The sequence below is a fragment of the Urocampus carinirostris genome, chromosome 2 (assembly GCF_059441175.1).
Source record: "Urocampus carinirostris isolate Australia breed hairy pipefish chromosome 2, RoL_Ucar_1.0, whole genome shotgun sequence".
NCBI lineage: Eukaryota > Metazoa > Chordata > Actinopteri > Syngnathiformes > Syngnathidae > Urocampus > Urocampus carinirostris.
Window position 1 is genome coordinate 24941435 of NC_142350.1, and position 16927 is coordinate 24958361.

General features: G+C 39.5%; 1 protein-coding gene across 1 annotated transcript in view; it reads right to left on the reverse strand.

Moving 5' to 3' along the window:
- LOC148371471 (putative acyl-CoA dehydrogenase 6) overlaps nt 1–16927 on the reverse strand; it is a 47281-nt gene that overhangs the window by 16531 nt on the left and 13823 nt on the right. Inside the window, exon 2 of the mRNA XM_088329565.1 lies at nt 11594–11714. Within this exon, the coding sequence (XP_088185691.1) occupies nt 11594–11714 (121 nt within the window). The remainder of the gene's footprint in view (nt 1–11593; nt 11715–16927) is intronic.

Sequence of the window (16927 nt, forward strand, 5' to 3'; positions counted from 1 at the left end):
CGCTCATTCACACCGGCCAATTAACCTGACATGCATGTTTTTGGTGATGTGGGAGGAAAACGGAGGGACGGGAGGAAACCCACGCAAACACGGGGAGCACATGCAAACTCCACACAGGAAGGCTGGTAGCTGGATTTGAACCCATGACCTCAGAACTGTGCCGCACACGCGCTAACCACTGCGCTGCCCTATATGTATGTATGTATGTATATGTATATATATATATGCAGCATGTCCGAAAAGGAGTAGGACGAAGCATAAAAATGAATACATCTGTTTAATACACTAATAGATTCTCACTCTACTCTATTAATTGCTTAAAAATAATTATTTACACTTTTTTGGTCCATGAAGCCCCATGAACTGGATTTTTTTTTTCCATTTGAATTTCTAAAAAGACAAATGATCATGCTATTACTATGTTGTAACCAGGTTAATAATTAGAATTAGGGTTGAATAGACCCAGTCAACCAATAGAAAAATCATTTGACTAGAAAATCAGAATGATCCAGCACTAGTGAGCTATTTTCAGAAAAGCTCCGCGGGACCCTCAACTGTCTTTAGGCGGCACCACGTTGGAGACCCCTGGTCTAATTCAGTGAAAGGTGGAGGAGGAAGTGTCATGGTTCGGGGCCCCTTGTACAGCTACATGGTCTTTTGAATGCAAATGTCTATCGGAACCTTCTTCAACGGGACATAGTTCCTTACTTGTGTTCATGGTCAAATCAGCCTGCAGTCTTTGTGCAGGTTATGCTAAATGTCTCACTGCAAAGCAGCTTAAGAATTTCGTTGAATTAATGAAATGCCCTGAGTCCCGATCAACCCAATAGAGAACCTCTGGTGACAAAGGTATGGTCAAGAAAGCCACTACAATGAGCGAACTGTGGAGGAGGCTAGAAGAAGAATGGAGCAAAATCACAGCAGAATTGTGTGAGAGACAAGTGCTATCCGGTCTCATTCACAGCAAAGCCTTGTACATTTCTTTACAATTGCTTCAGAATGATTTTTTTCCGTGCCAAAGTCATTCTTGTTCTCTCATTTTCATCAGTGCCTTTTCGGAAAGATATTTTTTTGTGAAATGCCTTTAATTATTTTGTGGAAAAAAAAGTTTTAGTAACATGATACAGACACAATAAAATGTAATTTAACTTTGAATCAGTGAAGATAGTATTATTTCAAAATTTTTCAATGTTTTACAATGTGGATCTTCTGTGTATTTACCTGTCAACCTCAGCCAATTGCTCCCCTCATAAAAGATTGCAATTCCCCTTATTAAGCGATAATGGTAAATTCAAGTCCCTGAAGACATCACTAAGCACTTTAAAATGTACTCCACACCAACCCATTCACACACACCTGCACACTGAAAGCGACGTCAGCCATCTATTATTGGGGGCATCAGGGGCTAAGTGTTTTGCCCAAGGACACTCCAGCCTTTAACTCAAAGGAGCCGGGAATCGAACCTGCAACCTTTTGGTTCCAAGATGAGCACTCCACAATGTCCTTCACACTTTACCCATTCACACACACACACACACACACACACGTGCAAACTCAATGATAGCAGCGTCATCCATGCAAAGGCGCCTCCTTGCATATTGGAGGCATTAGGTCTTCAGTGTCTTGCCCCAGGACACTTCCACATTTAACTCAGAGGAACCAGGATTCAAACCTGTGACCTATTTGGTCCCAAGACGACCTCTTTACAAAACACTTGAAACTTTACCCATTCACTCACACATGGATAGCGGCGACAGCCACACAAGGCAATTACCTGCTTATCGGGGGCATTTGGGGTTCAGTGTCTTTCCCAAGGACCCTTGAATAATAATAGTAATAATAATAATAAAAAACCTTACAAACAAAACACAGTACCTGCTGACTCATAGCAATGCAGATTATGTAAAATAAAATCCAAGTGTAACTGTGTAAAGCAAATAAACAACATAAATAATTATTTCAGCATCTTTCTTAGTTCTTCCCCTATTTGCAGTAAATTGAGTGTTGCTTATTCCACATAGAAGTGCAGGTTTTTGCAGATTCTGTTCTACAGATCGTTTTACTTTGTAACAGAAAATGTCACACTTCAGTTTAATTTGCAGCAGAGATGTCAGAGTACCAGTTGCCATTGTCTTCCTATACTCTGTATGTACTTACCTCACATGGCTTAAAACTTTACCACTGTATTAGATTGAGAAAAGCAGAGTACAACGTTTGCCCAATTTCGTTGTCACAATATGTTAACCCTTTTTGTAACAATGACAATAAAGGTATATTCTATTCTTCTATTCTATACTGTATATCTTTCAACAATGATAAGCATTCTTACACACATGCAGTGTTAGTTCATCTATGTGCAGCCAAGTTTCTGGATTAAGACAGTGAGAATATTAGCTACAATGACATTGTCGTTGGCTCATGGTGACTGAGACGATCCGGATTAGAGCCAAATGGGCACGACCAGATCGGTCTAACAAAAAACATTTTTGTTTGAGTTTTTTTTAAGCAAAATTTCCATTACTGCGTACACGTTTTAAATGATCAAAAAACCTGAAAAACACAGGAAAAACATAGAAATTGACAAGTATGTACATATTTTTCAGGAGTCCAGGAGCCTCACAATATCATCAACTTGCCATTAGGCCGCTTGTTTGAGACCCCTGTTGTAAATGGTTTGGTTGTAATTATTTTTATTTATTCTTTTAGGTATTTAAAAAACATAATCTGAAAATGACCAAACCCAGGATAACCGAAGAACCATATTGGTCACGGTATTACTAAAGCAGCAACCATCCTTGTTTGCTTGAATAAGCAAAAAGGATGGGAAAGAATTTGGGTTGCCAGCTCCAGTCTGTCAAAGGCAAGAAAGAGGAGTTCTTCCCTGTCGGTACAGAGGAAACCAGGCACAACGCCAAAGGTCATCACTCTCCTCTCCCCCGACAGCGCAGTCTTAGGAAAACTTCCTCTTCCCGTGTTTTCACAGGTAACGTTGGGCTTTCCGAGCAAAACCCCATGTAAAAGGGGGCCATGTTCTGAAAGCCTGATCAAAGTATATTTCATTATATATATATATATATATATATATATATATATATATATATGTTTTTTTTTTGTTTGAATATTTTTTTTTTGCAAAACAATTGCAATCAAGCGTAGTAAAGAAGAGATTAGCAGGGCATGTCTGGTCAAGACTCAATTTGGTTTAGATTTTGTGAAATATAGGTCACCTCCTGTTGTTTCGAAAAGGTGAAAGTTGGATGGATTCAAAAAATTGAAACACAGGTTTCCAAACCTTTTTTTCTGAGGCCCAGATACAGTACAGAAAAGACAAAAGACACATCAAAAGACAAGGTTAATCTTGCATGTGGATTTACCAAGACATATGATTTTTAAATTTTGAGTAAAAATGCAAATATATATTTATGGATCTGAACAAAATCCATGTATATATTTTTAAAACAAATCTCTCTCCATAAAGCTGTTAGATAAAAACGAGCTTAGATTATCAGTTGCAGGAAGTTCACATCAAAATTGACCACTGGGAAACGCAACCTGGCTCATAATAAATGTCCACATTTGAAAGTGTCCTGTTTAGGTGTAGCATGCACCAGTATTCCTAGGCGCAACACGTAGGGGGCGATGACGCTTAGTTGGACAATACCATACAAACACATGCCAGGTGCAGTTAATCACAGGGGAAAAAGAAATGCAATGGTAAAATGAAACCATCAGTGAAAAGTGCCGACCCTGCCTCATTTTTAATCATGAAAACGCTCCCCTACTTACGACCATTCAACTGACGAAAAACGGTTGATACGAACATTTTTTTCGGGATGTCAAAAAATATCCGGACATTGCTGTAAGTTAGATTTTGCAGTGTGTGCACCTTTATTTTGAGTACAGGACATTACTGTAGTGCTTCTTTCCGCTGCTACCCACGTGTGGCGCTGTGAGAGGTTACTCAGCATCCATCCGGAAGAAAGAAAATCTGCTTCCTCTTCCTAGCTCGTGTGAAAACATTCTATACAGATACTGTCTACACCAGGGGTCGGGAACCTATGGCTCGCGAGCCATATATGGCTCTTTCCATGAGTACCTGTGGCTCAGAGACAAATTTGATTGCATGCAAATTTTCTCCATCTCGTCCAAAACATAAGCTTCAAATTATCCTGTTCAAATACACGCAGAGCCATACCAGAGTTAACAAAGAAGCAGTACTTCGCAGTATATATAGGGCACATTTTTACTACAATTTACAGTCAAGGTGTCACAAAAAAAAAAAAAAACTCGTTCTGGCTGTACAACGCTAAATAATCCGTTATATAAAACATCACTATATTATCTGTCTTCAGTGTTCAGATACCTTATGATGAATCCACAGAACAAACTGTAAATACGCCAAAACACCGGAAGAGAACTTAAAGTTTTTTGATTGGGTGAGTGGGAGGGATGGGTGGAGCTATGCAAAAAGTGCAAGCACTCCCTCCCATCTCTCGCCCTGCGCCGTCTGTGCCATAAATAAGCACATCAGGCTCCTTGTTTGCAGAATGTTGTGACGTTTTTACAAAATAACTGCTTGAATCTGGTTTTGAAACCAATATGAATGAAAAAAAGGGTCAAAATGAGTTTAACCGATCTTAAGTAATTGCAAGAAAGAGACAGGTTTAAAGTGGTATGATTGTTGATTTTGGGACATGGGCTCTGGCATTATTCTCTTTTCATAATTCTTATCAAATCATCAAAAATAAATGTGCTGAAGACTAAGCTTTTGTCTGGGGCGCGGGTTTAGCAATTTAGTAAATTTGTCTCATAATATATGGTGTGGCTCTTTCCCAAAATAAAATTGACATATTTTGCTTTTATGGCTCTTGAGTCAAAAAGGTTCCCGACCCCTGGTCTACACCATGTCTATACTATCTCCAGCGCGATAAGAACTTTGATGTTTTTATTGTTTAATATTACGTGCATCCATTCAATATTGTTGGTGTAAAGTGTAAAGAAGAGGCGAGCCGTTTCTTTTGAAATGAAAGTGGAATAAGAAAGCATGATGCGGTTGAGAAAATGGTTGGATCGCTTTTTTTCGGCCACCTTTTACCACGGAGGTAGACCTCTTCCAAAAGTAAGTTAAACATAATTTTATTTATCTTTATAGAGCATATTATTTTATGAAATGTTTATTTTTCAAAACAATACAGGTTATTTATACAAAACATACTTATATAAAACATACACATACAAAATATAGCACTGAAGAAACTTACGAACAATTGCTACTTACGAACGTACGTAAGTAGGGCACCCTCTGTACAGACACACGGCAACTGTTAAAAGCCTTTATAAGCATTTCACCCGAAATCCAAGCACTTTTCAATCCTTGAAAACGCGACATTAAAATTTAAGCATTTAAAGGTTTTACATTGGAAAAAAAAAAAAAATATATATATATATATATATAAATAATATATTTATACATACACATATGTACGGCAGCACAGTGGTTAACGCGTGTGTGGCACAGTTTGAAAGTCATGGGAACTTTCCTGTGTGGAATTTGCATGTTCTCCCCATGCTTACGTGGGTTTACTCCCACATTCCAAAAACATGCATGTCAGGTTAATTGGCCGGTCTGAATTGTCCCTAGGTGTGAATGAGCGAGTGAGTTGTCTGTCTCTATGTGCCCTGCGACTGGCTGGCAACCAGTTCACGGTGTCCCCTGCTCACTCTCTTTGACTAATCGTTTCAACAGCCTGTGACCAGTCAACAGATACAATAGTCCTTAGTTGGAGCCCTAATCCATAGCAAATAATTGAGGAAAGATTTAAATAACGGGCAAAGAAAAAAAAAATTCGGATGTACAGTTTATTCACGTAATATGCTGCGGGCTAATGAAACCATTTGGCGGGCCTCAAATGTCTCTCAGGCCCTAGTTTGGAAATACCTGGTAAACAATATTTATATTTGTCTGGTCATGTTTACATTCAATGCAACCTAAGAGGTAAACTCATTTAATTTGCACTTCGGAGGCAAACACATCAAATATCTGGATGTGTTTAGTCTCTTTGCTAGCTGATAATTGAATTAAGTGTTTGCGCACTCACCCCTCGGGTCATCTCTCTAATCCTGTCAACTAACGCTCAGCACATTTTAATTCCCTCGGCTGCCCTCGTGCCTGACCTTCTTCTCAAATCTTCTACCCGAAGCCTGGATTGTTTACTGTTGATGCGAGGCAGTAAAGCGACCAAATAATATGATTACCGTGAAACAAAACATATTCATTCCCTGTGAGCCCCCCCCCCCCAAAAAATGCTGCTGAGCTGCGAGAAAAAAAAGCTGGGTATTAAATCATTCACTGACAACCTAATTAACCCTTGGGTGCATAAGTAGGGTCCAAAATGACCACAAGGGTTGTCATTCCCCAAAGTCTGAGTGGTTAGTGTGTACGCGGCACAGTTCTGAGGTCATGGGATCAAATGCAGCTACCAGCTTTCCTGTTCGGAGTTTGCATGTTCTCCCCGTGCTTGCACCGGTTTCCTCCGGGCACTCCGGTTTCCTCCCACAAACATGCATGTCAGCTTAATTGGCCAAATTGGCCAAATTGTCCATAAGTGTGAATGAGCGAGTGAGTTGTCGGTCTCTGTGTGCCCTGCAACTGGCCGGCAACCAGTTGAGGGTGTCCCCTGCCCACTGCCCGAAAACACCCGTGATGGGCACCAGCAACCCTGCTGAGGATAAGCGGTGCAGATAATGGATGAATGGATGGATGTTCCTGTATTTCAAGTTAAATAGCAAGTCGTGTTTTTCACTGAAATAAAAAAAATATACTATTAATAATAATTGTTTTCGAGATGAATAAAGTTGCTTTTACTTAAATACTATATATATTTTAGACTTTCTGGTTTCTACATTATTTAACATTCGTCTCTACTACCATGAATAAAAACCGTTTGATAAAGAGATATAATCGATCGCCTTTTTGGATGTCATCTATGTAACTGATGGCATAGTCGATTGGATTCAGTGCTCTCACTGCCACGACCCAGATTCACTTCCCGTTCATTCAATGATTTGATATTATTGTGAGCAATATTTTCTGACTGAAATATACTGTAAAACCTTGTGTCCATGGCGCACTCTAATTTTGACTTCTTTTTCAGGTAAAAAAATGGGCCCAAATACACAAATATGGAAAGTCAAAAAGTAGATTTTAAAGTCCCATTTGTTTTACTTCTTTTTTTTCCATTTGCATAGCAGTATTGGGCAAAAAAACATCAACAAGATGAATTTACTCCTGTAGGGGTGCAACAGTCATTTCGAAGAATAAATCAGATTATTCGGTCGATCATATTGTCAATCTAATAAATAAACTATGAAAGTTGTAATTTAAATAACTAAAAGAAGAAATTAATATAATTAATAGCATTCATATAATTAATATACCGTAAAATCCGGACTATAGAGCGCACCTAATTATAAGCCGCACCCACCACTTTTTAAGTGGTTTTCCACTTTTGTACTTACACAAGCCGCACGTGTGTATAAGCCGCGTGCGCCCGCATTAAAACATGTGACACGATCACAAGTTTAACCCAGACCAGGCTGTAAGTTCAACGATTGTGATTTTGTAGAGATTTATTGTTCTATATTCTTTATCAATTATCCATCAAATCATAATACACTATAAAGCCAATAGGCCGAGACACTTGCTCTTAGCCAAGAGGCTGAGTCAAGGTCCTAGCCTCCTACCGACACAATCCAAAAGTCAATAGTGCAAAATCCTAGAACCAAAGATAGATAGATGGGGGGAGAGATTTTGTAAGGTTTATTGTTCTATAGTCTTTATCAATTATCCATTTGCCGTTATCGGTCAAATCATAATACGCCACAAAGCCAAGAGGCCGAGACACTTGCTCCCAGACAAGAGGCTGAGTCAAGGTCCTAGCCACAGGGCCAAGCAGCGATCAGTGCGAATGCACCGTTCCATCTCAGCTACAAGGCTGAGTCAAGGTCCAAGCCAGTGCGAATGGTACTGCAATACCGGGCCAGTTGGAATCCCACAGGATTGTTCACAAATTATCCCCAGCATCATGAATGGAAAATGATAGACGTAATTAACGTATGATGCAGACTTGTAAAGTCCGGGTCCGGTTGAAAGTAATCCAAGGAAACAAAATGTATATTTTTCAAAAGTTAAGGGTGGGAAAAATATATATCCACTATTGTCCGCTGTGACAACAGACAGATCTACCGGTAACTCAGCTTTACCCCACTTCCCATCAGCCCGCGTTTGCGCCGCCCCTTCTTTTTGATTCGCCTGTAGAACACATGACAGAATAAATCTCTAAAATAAATACATTACAAAAATATACAGTTGCAAATACATATTATACATGGTTACACATATTTACGAAGAAAGACGGTACACCGAGAGAGTTTTCAAAGCTTTAATAATAATAATATAACTTTTATCTCAAACCGTGCCTTTGAAAGGTACCAACCTGCTAGTAGGATCACGCTTGCAATGCATCAAACGTGCCTGTCAAAAAAGAAGCATCCCGTAATTGTGAAATTCACGGTAGGTCGTCCTCAACTTCCTCCTCATAACCATCGCCATCAAGGGCGTTGTTCCTCATTTTCGGAACGTACCTTTACTTAACAGATAATGTATGCATAAACTTAGAGGTTGCAGTCTTTCTTGACGCACATATTCTACTGGTCTTAATCTTACCTATTATACTCCGGCGCCGCTGGTGGCCGTTAGAAAAATTACATAAATTGGCCGCGTCACTGTATAAGCCGCAGGGCTGAACATTTGGGGGAAAAGTAGCGGCTTATAGTCCGGAATTTACGGTAATTGATCAAATAACATTGGGCACATACAAAGGAGATTGCAAAAGATGCCAGTTTGTTATTTTGACTATTATTGCGCACTGCTGTTGGATATTTGAACCATTATGTACTGCTTGGATTATTTTCACAATTGATATATGATATCTTTTATATGACAAGTTACGGTGGATCTGCTTTTTTAACCTAAGATATTTAATAAAATGAAAGGGCTCAGGGGAGGGCTTCCAGAACAGGTTAGAATTTCTCATCTAAGTGCTTCTCTCCCTGTTCCCCTTGCAAGTTTCAAATCCATAGATGTATTTTCTCCTTATTTTGAGTGTCTGGCTGGTTGTGGTTGGATCCCTTCAGCACAAAGGTGGTAAGGGCAGCATTTCTTGTGGTGTGTCTTGGACAAGTACAGCCTGGTGGCCCCATCCCTCTCCAGGCCAGCATATGTTTTCACCCGGTCTACTAAATATATCATTAATTCAAATTACAATTTAAAAAAAAAATACAGTTGGTATCAGTTTGGTCTATAACATGACATGTTGGAAAATATTATCAAAAAATGTATCTTTAAAACGGTCCTCTGCTATTGGAGACAAAAAAATAAAGTGAATAAATGTACAAAATTACCTGTTTTACTGTTAAAAGCTGAAATTGAGAATTTGGACCGTTTTAAATATAAATTGGATTTCAATTCATCTAATAATTGATTAGGTTTTATCCGTCCCACTCCCATTCAGGCATTCTGTTATGTTTATATGTTTTAGCTCAGGAGGTAAAGCGCTCGTCTTGGGATCAAGAGGTCGCAAGTTCTATTCCCGGCTCCCACGGGTTATATGTCGAAGTGTCCTTAGGCAAGACATTGAATCCCTAATGCCCCTGATAAGCAGGTAGTTGCCTTGCATGGCTGACGCGGCTATCGGTGTAGTGTGTGTGAATGGGTAAGTGTGAAGCACATTGTTAAGCGCTTTGAGAGGTCTTCATTGACTTGAAAAGCGCTATATAAATGCAGAGCATTCATTTTACAAGAAATGTAACTGCCTTAAATGAATAAATAAATTGATGAATAAAATGATTAGTATTTCCACTTTCATTTCCCACTCACTTTGAAGCATTTTGTGTTGTAGAATTACGCAAACGTTTGCCCCTCAGTATTTGGAAAAATCCGAAAGGATATCATTTGCAACGGTACATCTGGTTGCACATCTTGTTTCCATGTTAGCCAACATCTGTTGACGAAGGTTTGTGTGATGCCTCCAAGCGACAACTCATCACAATACTTCGTAGGCACCCAAAAAAAATGACTAAAGTCAATGAGGTACTTCACTGAAGCGGGTTGTTTTTCCGTACAATCTTTATAAATGACTGAGTTCTCATTTTAAATGGTTTAGTTTAGATAGCAATGTTTGTATTATTCATGCTGGCTGCTTTTCAGTTTTTTGGGTTATGCCGCTCATTAATCACTAAAATAACAAGTGATCTTGACAAAGTACGTCAATGGGATCAAGGGGCCTGTGAGTAATCACTCTCCATAATTATTACTACACATTATTTTAATCATTCCCTGTGAATCAAATGTGTCAGATAATGTCTCACGTTTTTGTGATGGACACATTCTCTGTAAGCAAAAGCAAGCGCCAGCTTAAATTTGAAAAGTAATGGGACTGCTTCCAGTTTATTTTTTGCACTTTGCTCACAAACGTGTCCAAACAAGGAGCATTTGATTTAATGTAGCACTAAAACTAGAGTTTCCTGTTTTGTTTTTCTTTCAAATAAATAACGTGTATCGAAATAAACTTTTCCTGGACTATGAATCACTCCGGAGTATAAATCACACAAGGGCAAAATGTTAAGAGCTGCTGTATAAATGTTATGATTTTTCTAGAAGGCCGGAGGGACTCTCTAGTCACTATATATATATATATATATATATATATATATATATATATATATATATATATATATATATATACACATACATACATATATGGATTGTGCATCTCAAACTTAGGATTTCGCAGAATTAGGGTAAACCCAACGCAAATTTCGGCCCATGTCGTGCCTAAGATGTCGATCATTATGCTTGGGTTTGGCTGGACTGTTTTGTTTTGTTTTTTTTGGGGGGGAGTGGGTAATTATTCACATGTTTTTTACTCCTTTGTCCCTCTGTCTCTCTCTATATAAGTGCCACACATTTATTGAGAATGTACAGCTGCTGTTGTTCATGGTCTAATTTTATATCCGTCAAAATAACGAACGGCCTAAAATGTTCCTGTAAAACAAGTCTCTGATGGAAAAATGTTTATTAATGTAACTTCTGCAGACACAGAAATATTTAAGATGCAACTGTTCAAAAAGTATTTTTGAAAGTAAGATTTTGCTACAAAAGACAGGCTTTATGTGTCATGCGCCAGAACGAGAGTGAAAGCGGGACAGTGTCCAGACTATGGCCCTGGGGCCATTGCAACCCATTTTGGGCTGGCATGGCCTGCAGTAAGTAAAATTGGTATCGTAAGTAAGTAAAAATGATATTTACGCCTAAAAACGTGTTGTATTCATTGTATATGCATCAAATCAAACTAACTTGACTGTTTGAAATTTCATTAAAATAATTGGGGGAGAAGTCGTTTGAAAACAAAACGTGGATGTTTGTGTGCTTGGAAGGTTAAACAAAGACAACACAATATTACAGATTGTTGAATTTAGAATACAAAAATATTCTTAGACGTAGTAACCTTAGGGAAAAAGCTCGAAATCTCACCAACAGGCTTGTTGACTCCAAGAAATCCAGCACTTCCCAGGATCTTGAAGACTTTATGCGCTGGGAACATTCCTTCCGCTTCCCACTGATCCACATACGGGTTGATCTCCTGGTCGATTATCTATGAGAAACAGCAGTAATCGCGTAAATTTTTCAGGGTTTAAATCTTTACTGGCCACATGCCAGCAATCGACTTTCGCTCAATGTAATGCGGTCAAAAATATATTTTCTTCCAACTTAAACAAATCTCCGTTACGAGAGAAAATGACATGCAGACGCTTCAAGCACATACACAAGTTTCCTGCCGTGCGCTGTGGCATACCCGTAAAATCTATGGAATCTATCTCTTGCAGACAGCCACAAAACGCATTACATAGCAATGAATAGAGAGCAGCCTGGGAAAACGCATTACACTGAATCTCTAACACTGCTGCTGATTAATGCACTGAAGGCATACGCGGCTATCATTTTCCCTTGTGTGCACGTTTGGATGTTGACTTACGACATGGTAAACGCAACGCGTGATTCGCCATAAATCTCCATCGGGAAAAAGGTAATAAAAAAAGAATTGGAGGGATGTTGATAAGGTGGAAATAAACATATGCTTAGCAAGACAATGGATAGCAATATGGGGCTTTTTGTTTTAGCATGAAATGCAACAAAAACCTCACTGACGTTGGGCAGCACGTGACCCAATTCGCCGATTGAGTGGACAATAGTGTGTTCTGTTAATAACATGGATGGCTCACGGAAGGTCAGGAAGGTGGCGGCTGAGTGTGGCAAGCTAGCTACTCGAGTAATTGATAGAATAATTCAATTGAGACGGCTCTAACCTCCACTTTCATCAGATTCAGGCTCAAATCGAGAACAGAGGCAGACATTTTCAGATTCAGATTCAGATCTACTTTATTGTCCTTCTAGTACACGTGTATACAGAACGAAATGTCGATGCATCTGACCCCCACAGTTTCCTTGAATGTACAGATATAAATAAAGTTGTATTGTAATTGGCTACGTATAGTATTTTACCATAGTGCCGATAGTGTAAGAAGAGTAGCTAACCAGATGTGCAAAATGGGCAGTCAGGTTAACAAGTCAGGTACACAGTAACATTAACACTGTAACAATAACGCTGTAATTACCATAGTGCAGAGAGCAATGTGCAATGAGTGGCAAGCTATAAAAAACTGCCAGTAGTGCAAAAAGTCAGATTAGCAGCCGTTTAGATTTAAGTTAACTATATGTTAGATTGACCATTTAACAGTCTAATGGCCAGGGGGACTAGACTATTGCGGAGCCTGGTGGTCCTGCACCGCACACTGCAGAACCTCTTCCCAGAGGCTAGCAGAGTGAACAGTCCATGATGGGGGTGAGAGGGGTCCCCGGTAATGTTCTTAGCATGGGATAGGCAGCGCTTCTGGCCAATGTCCTGAATGGAGGGAAGTGTAGTCCCGATTATTTTCTCTGCTGTCCTCGTTACCCTCCTCACACTACCCCAGTCGGTAGCGCTGCAGCCTCCACACCACACAGAGATACAGCTGGTCAGGATACTCTCTATGGTGCCCCTGTAGAATGTGATGAGGGAGGGTGGGGGCAGGTGGGCTCTCCTCATCCTCCGCAGGAAGTACAGGCGCTGCTGTGCCCTCTTAACCAGTGATGCAGTGTTCACGGACCAGGTGAGTTTGTTTGTAATGTGCACCCCTAGGAACTTGATACTGCTGACAACCTCCACAGCGTTGTTGTTGATGCAAAGTGGGGCATGGTTGGGCTGGTTTTTCCTAAAGTCGACAATGATCTCTTTAGTTTTGTCAACATTCAGGACCAGGCTGTTGTCCCTGCACCAGCCCACCAACTGCTCCACCTCCTCTCTGTAGGCCAGGTCGTTGTCATCCCTGATGAGGCCCACCACTGTTGTGTCGTCAGCATACTTCACAATGTGGTTTGTGGCGGACCTAGGGACGCAGTCGTGTGTCATCAAGGTGAACAGCAAGGGGCTTAGGACGCAGCCTTGGGGGGAGCCCGTGCTGAGGTAGATGACATCTGAACTGTTCTGACCTATCCGCACTGATTGGGGTCTGTCACAGAGGAAGTCCAGCAGCCAGTTCCGCAGGGGGGTGTTGAAACCCAGGAGTCTCATTTTGTCTACCAGATGTTGTGGGATGATGGTGTTGAATGCTGAACTGAAGTCCAGGAACAGCATCCGCACATGGGTGTTCTTCTCCTCTAGAGAAGAACACCCATGTTGTAATCGAGACAGAATTGTATTTCAAACAAGAGTTTCCTAATACTAAAGCTTTTATGCAGGGTTCCTGCAGCTTAAGGCAAATTCAATTCAAGACTTTTCAAGACTTTTTAAAATGCCTTTTATGATCAAATTTACAACCATGGCGACAAAAATAACCAAAAAAATTGAAACAAAACAAACAAAAAACTTAAATATTTCTTGCACGCAACACTGTACATGGTTTATCGTACACATGACCTAGCACTGCTTTTGTCCATAACCAAAAACATGAAATGTTCACTTTCCGGGTGTGGTCCAAAGCAAACGTTTCCGTCCCAAGTTGCTATGTGTATTGTGGGTGGACTTAAGACATGCGTCCGACTGAAAGCATATCACCGTTTTGATACGTCCCTTATTGTGGTCACACTATGTTGCCACCAAAGTAAAATGGTGAATCATTTTAAAATGAAAATCGATAAATGTCACTAGATATTTTTAGTTCAAACAAATATGAATCTTACTACATTTTTAAGACTTTTGAAAACTGGATGTAAGACATTTTTCCAACATAATTCCATCTAAGGCCTTATTTTCAGAAAAATTGATTCAATGTAACAATAACAATGTCACAACAAGAATAATTGTCGTGACATAATTTTTGCCATAAGAAATTATAAAAACGTTCATTAAAAGTCGATATATTTGAACTGTGGTAGACCACCCGAGCACCGAAAAAAAATGGAGGCGCTAATGAAGGTGACAGGGACTAGTTAACCATTTTGCAGGAATGGCGACAGCACGCCTCAATCATAGTGAAAGGGAAATGACAACAGCTGCCTCAAAGTGAGCGAAAAAACACAAAAGATAACAGCGCCATGGCCATCCAAAAAGAAACAAAGACTGGAGAGACCTTCTTCAGTTGTTTAGAGGTATTTTGGAAACGTAGGGTCGAAAAGAAAACAGAGGTTTCGCGTTTATTGCAAACTTTGCCGACAACGTGTGGCCCCCAATAGGACACAGAAAATGTATTCCATCCCCTCGGGGTGCAAGGCCCAAGGGTTGAGGTCCCTAGATCACCCCGTAGGCAACCAAATGCTTCCTGCCGATTGTAAAGACGCGAGCCTTAAAATGTGAAAGAAAAAAAAGATGTCATGATTATCAAACTGATAAATGTCATATCTTGATATCAATGTTTGTCATATTGCCCAAGCCAAATTCAATGCCTTTTAAGACTTTTCAAGGACCCGCAGGAGACGGTGGATGGAATGGAGCGCTTTATTTCATCCGAGGTCACCATACAAAAGGTCAAAGCATCACATTTGTTTGGACAACAATAATGTCAAACAATTGACATACAAAGAATAGTGAAACAATGGATGCTTAGTAAAAGTTCCAGTAAATTTCACATAATATTCTTCAACCTGTGGAGCAAAACTCATGATTCATCCCATTTTTAGCAGTCATTTCTCCGAGTCATCAATTGTAGAGCAGGTAGGCAACAGTGTATTTGAATCATCTTTGGAGCAGGTCGAGTTTATAAACGTGACTCATTTTAGGAAATCGAGAAGTGGAACGCATCACGAGTGCTTGTAGAGATGACCACAAGCTATTGTGATGGTCCTTAGCTTTATTTCTGGGAACACTTTGGAGTCCACTTCGGTACCGTGGAATCACTACAGGTGGCAAAAAACAGGATGCTTTAAAAACCTGGATTGTTTTCAATTTATCATCCCCTAAAATGGGGGTAAACTGTCGGTTATAATTTTTCAGAAATATTCATAGTTTATTAATCAATCTCAGCTATGAGTAATTCAAATTCATCTGTTAAAGTAATTCCCTAAACTTCAAACGGCAAAATAATGAAATCATCAAAATAATTATATAGTATTCCCTCGATTCTTGTGGTGCAATTCCATACCTGTCAACCTCCATGCCCTTAGAAACTGTCGTATTTTCCTTTACAAAATACAGAAAAATCATACACCATATTTTTCTTTTCAAACGTGTTTATTTATGTAGTTGAACATGTTATACAGTACATGTGTTTCGTTATATCATATATATTGTAACATTATATATATATATATATATATATATATATATATATATATATATATATATATAATGTTACAATATATATGATACATTTTGTTGTGAGATACTGAGTTGCCCGACATGAATGAGGTTTATTATTAAAAAAGTTAAAAAATTAAGTACCGTATTTTCCGCACTATAAGGCGCACCTAAAAGTCTTAATTTTTTTCAAAAGCTGACCATGCGCCTTATAATACAGTGCGCCTTATATATGGCTCAATATTAAGTCGCAAGGTCTCGCAACTTACGCAACAGCCGCCGACTCGATTTTCCCCCGAACGTGGAGTAGTCCGCGGTGTATGCTGGGATTTATATACCGGCGTTTCATTGGCTAACCAATGTGTAAATCATCATTTGAATCGATCGCTATTGGTTGAAGTTATTCGGCGCCTCGGATAGGCTAGAGGACCAAAACAAACCCTGCAATTGGCCGAAAAAGATGTGTCAATCATCCATTAAATCGATCGCTATTGGCTGAAGTTATTGGGAGCCTCGGATAGGCTAGAGGGCCAAAACAAACCCTGCAATTGGCCGAAAAAGATGTGTCAATCATCCATTAAATCGATCGCTATTAACTGAAGTTATTCGGAGCCTCGGATAGGCTAGAGGGCCAAAACAAACCCTGCAATTGGCCGAAAAAGATGACTCTGAATAGCAAGCTTGCTAAAGTACGCCATAAAGAAATATGTTTCATTAGTCTGTATTTGTAAATATTTTACTCTCCTGGATTTACTTCACTCACGGTTGTAAGAAAACCATGGTTGCGTATCATTATTGAACGTGAGAATTTAGGTGAGCTATGCGGCTTTATATTTTCCCGGTATCTTGTTTTAGAACGATCTTGATGTTGCTGTGATGAGTTGAGTGAATTGAACTCAATTCCTAGTGTTTATTGTCATATGCACAGTAAAGTTGCGAGCGAAAAAGAAAATAGAAACTAAGGAATGGTTGGCATTTCTTGAATCCCAAGACTTTAACCTTGAATGAATGAATGAAAACTTTTATTTCGAACATAA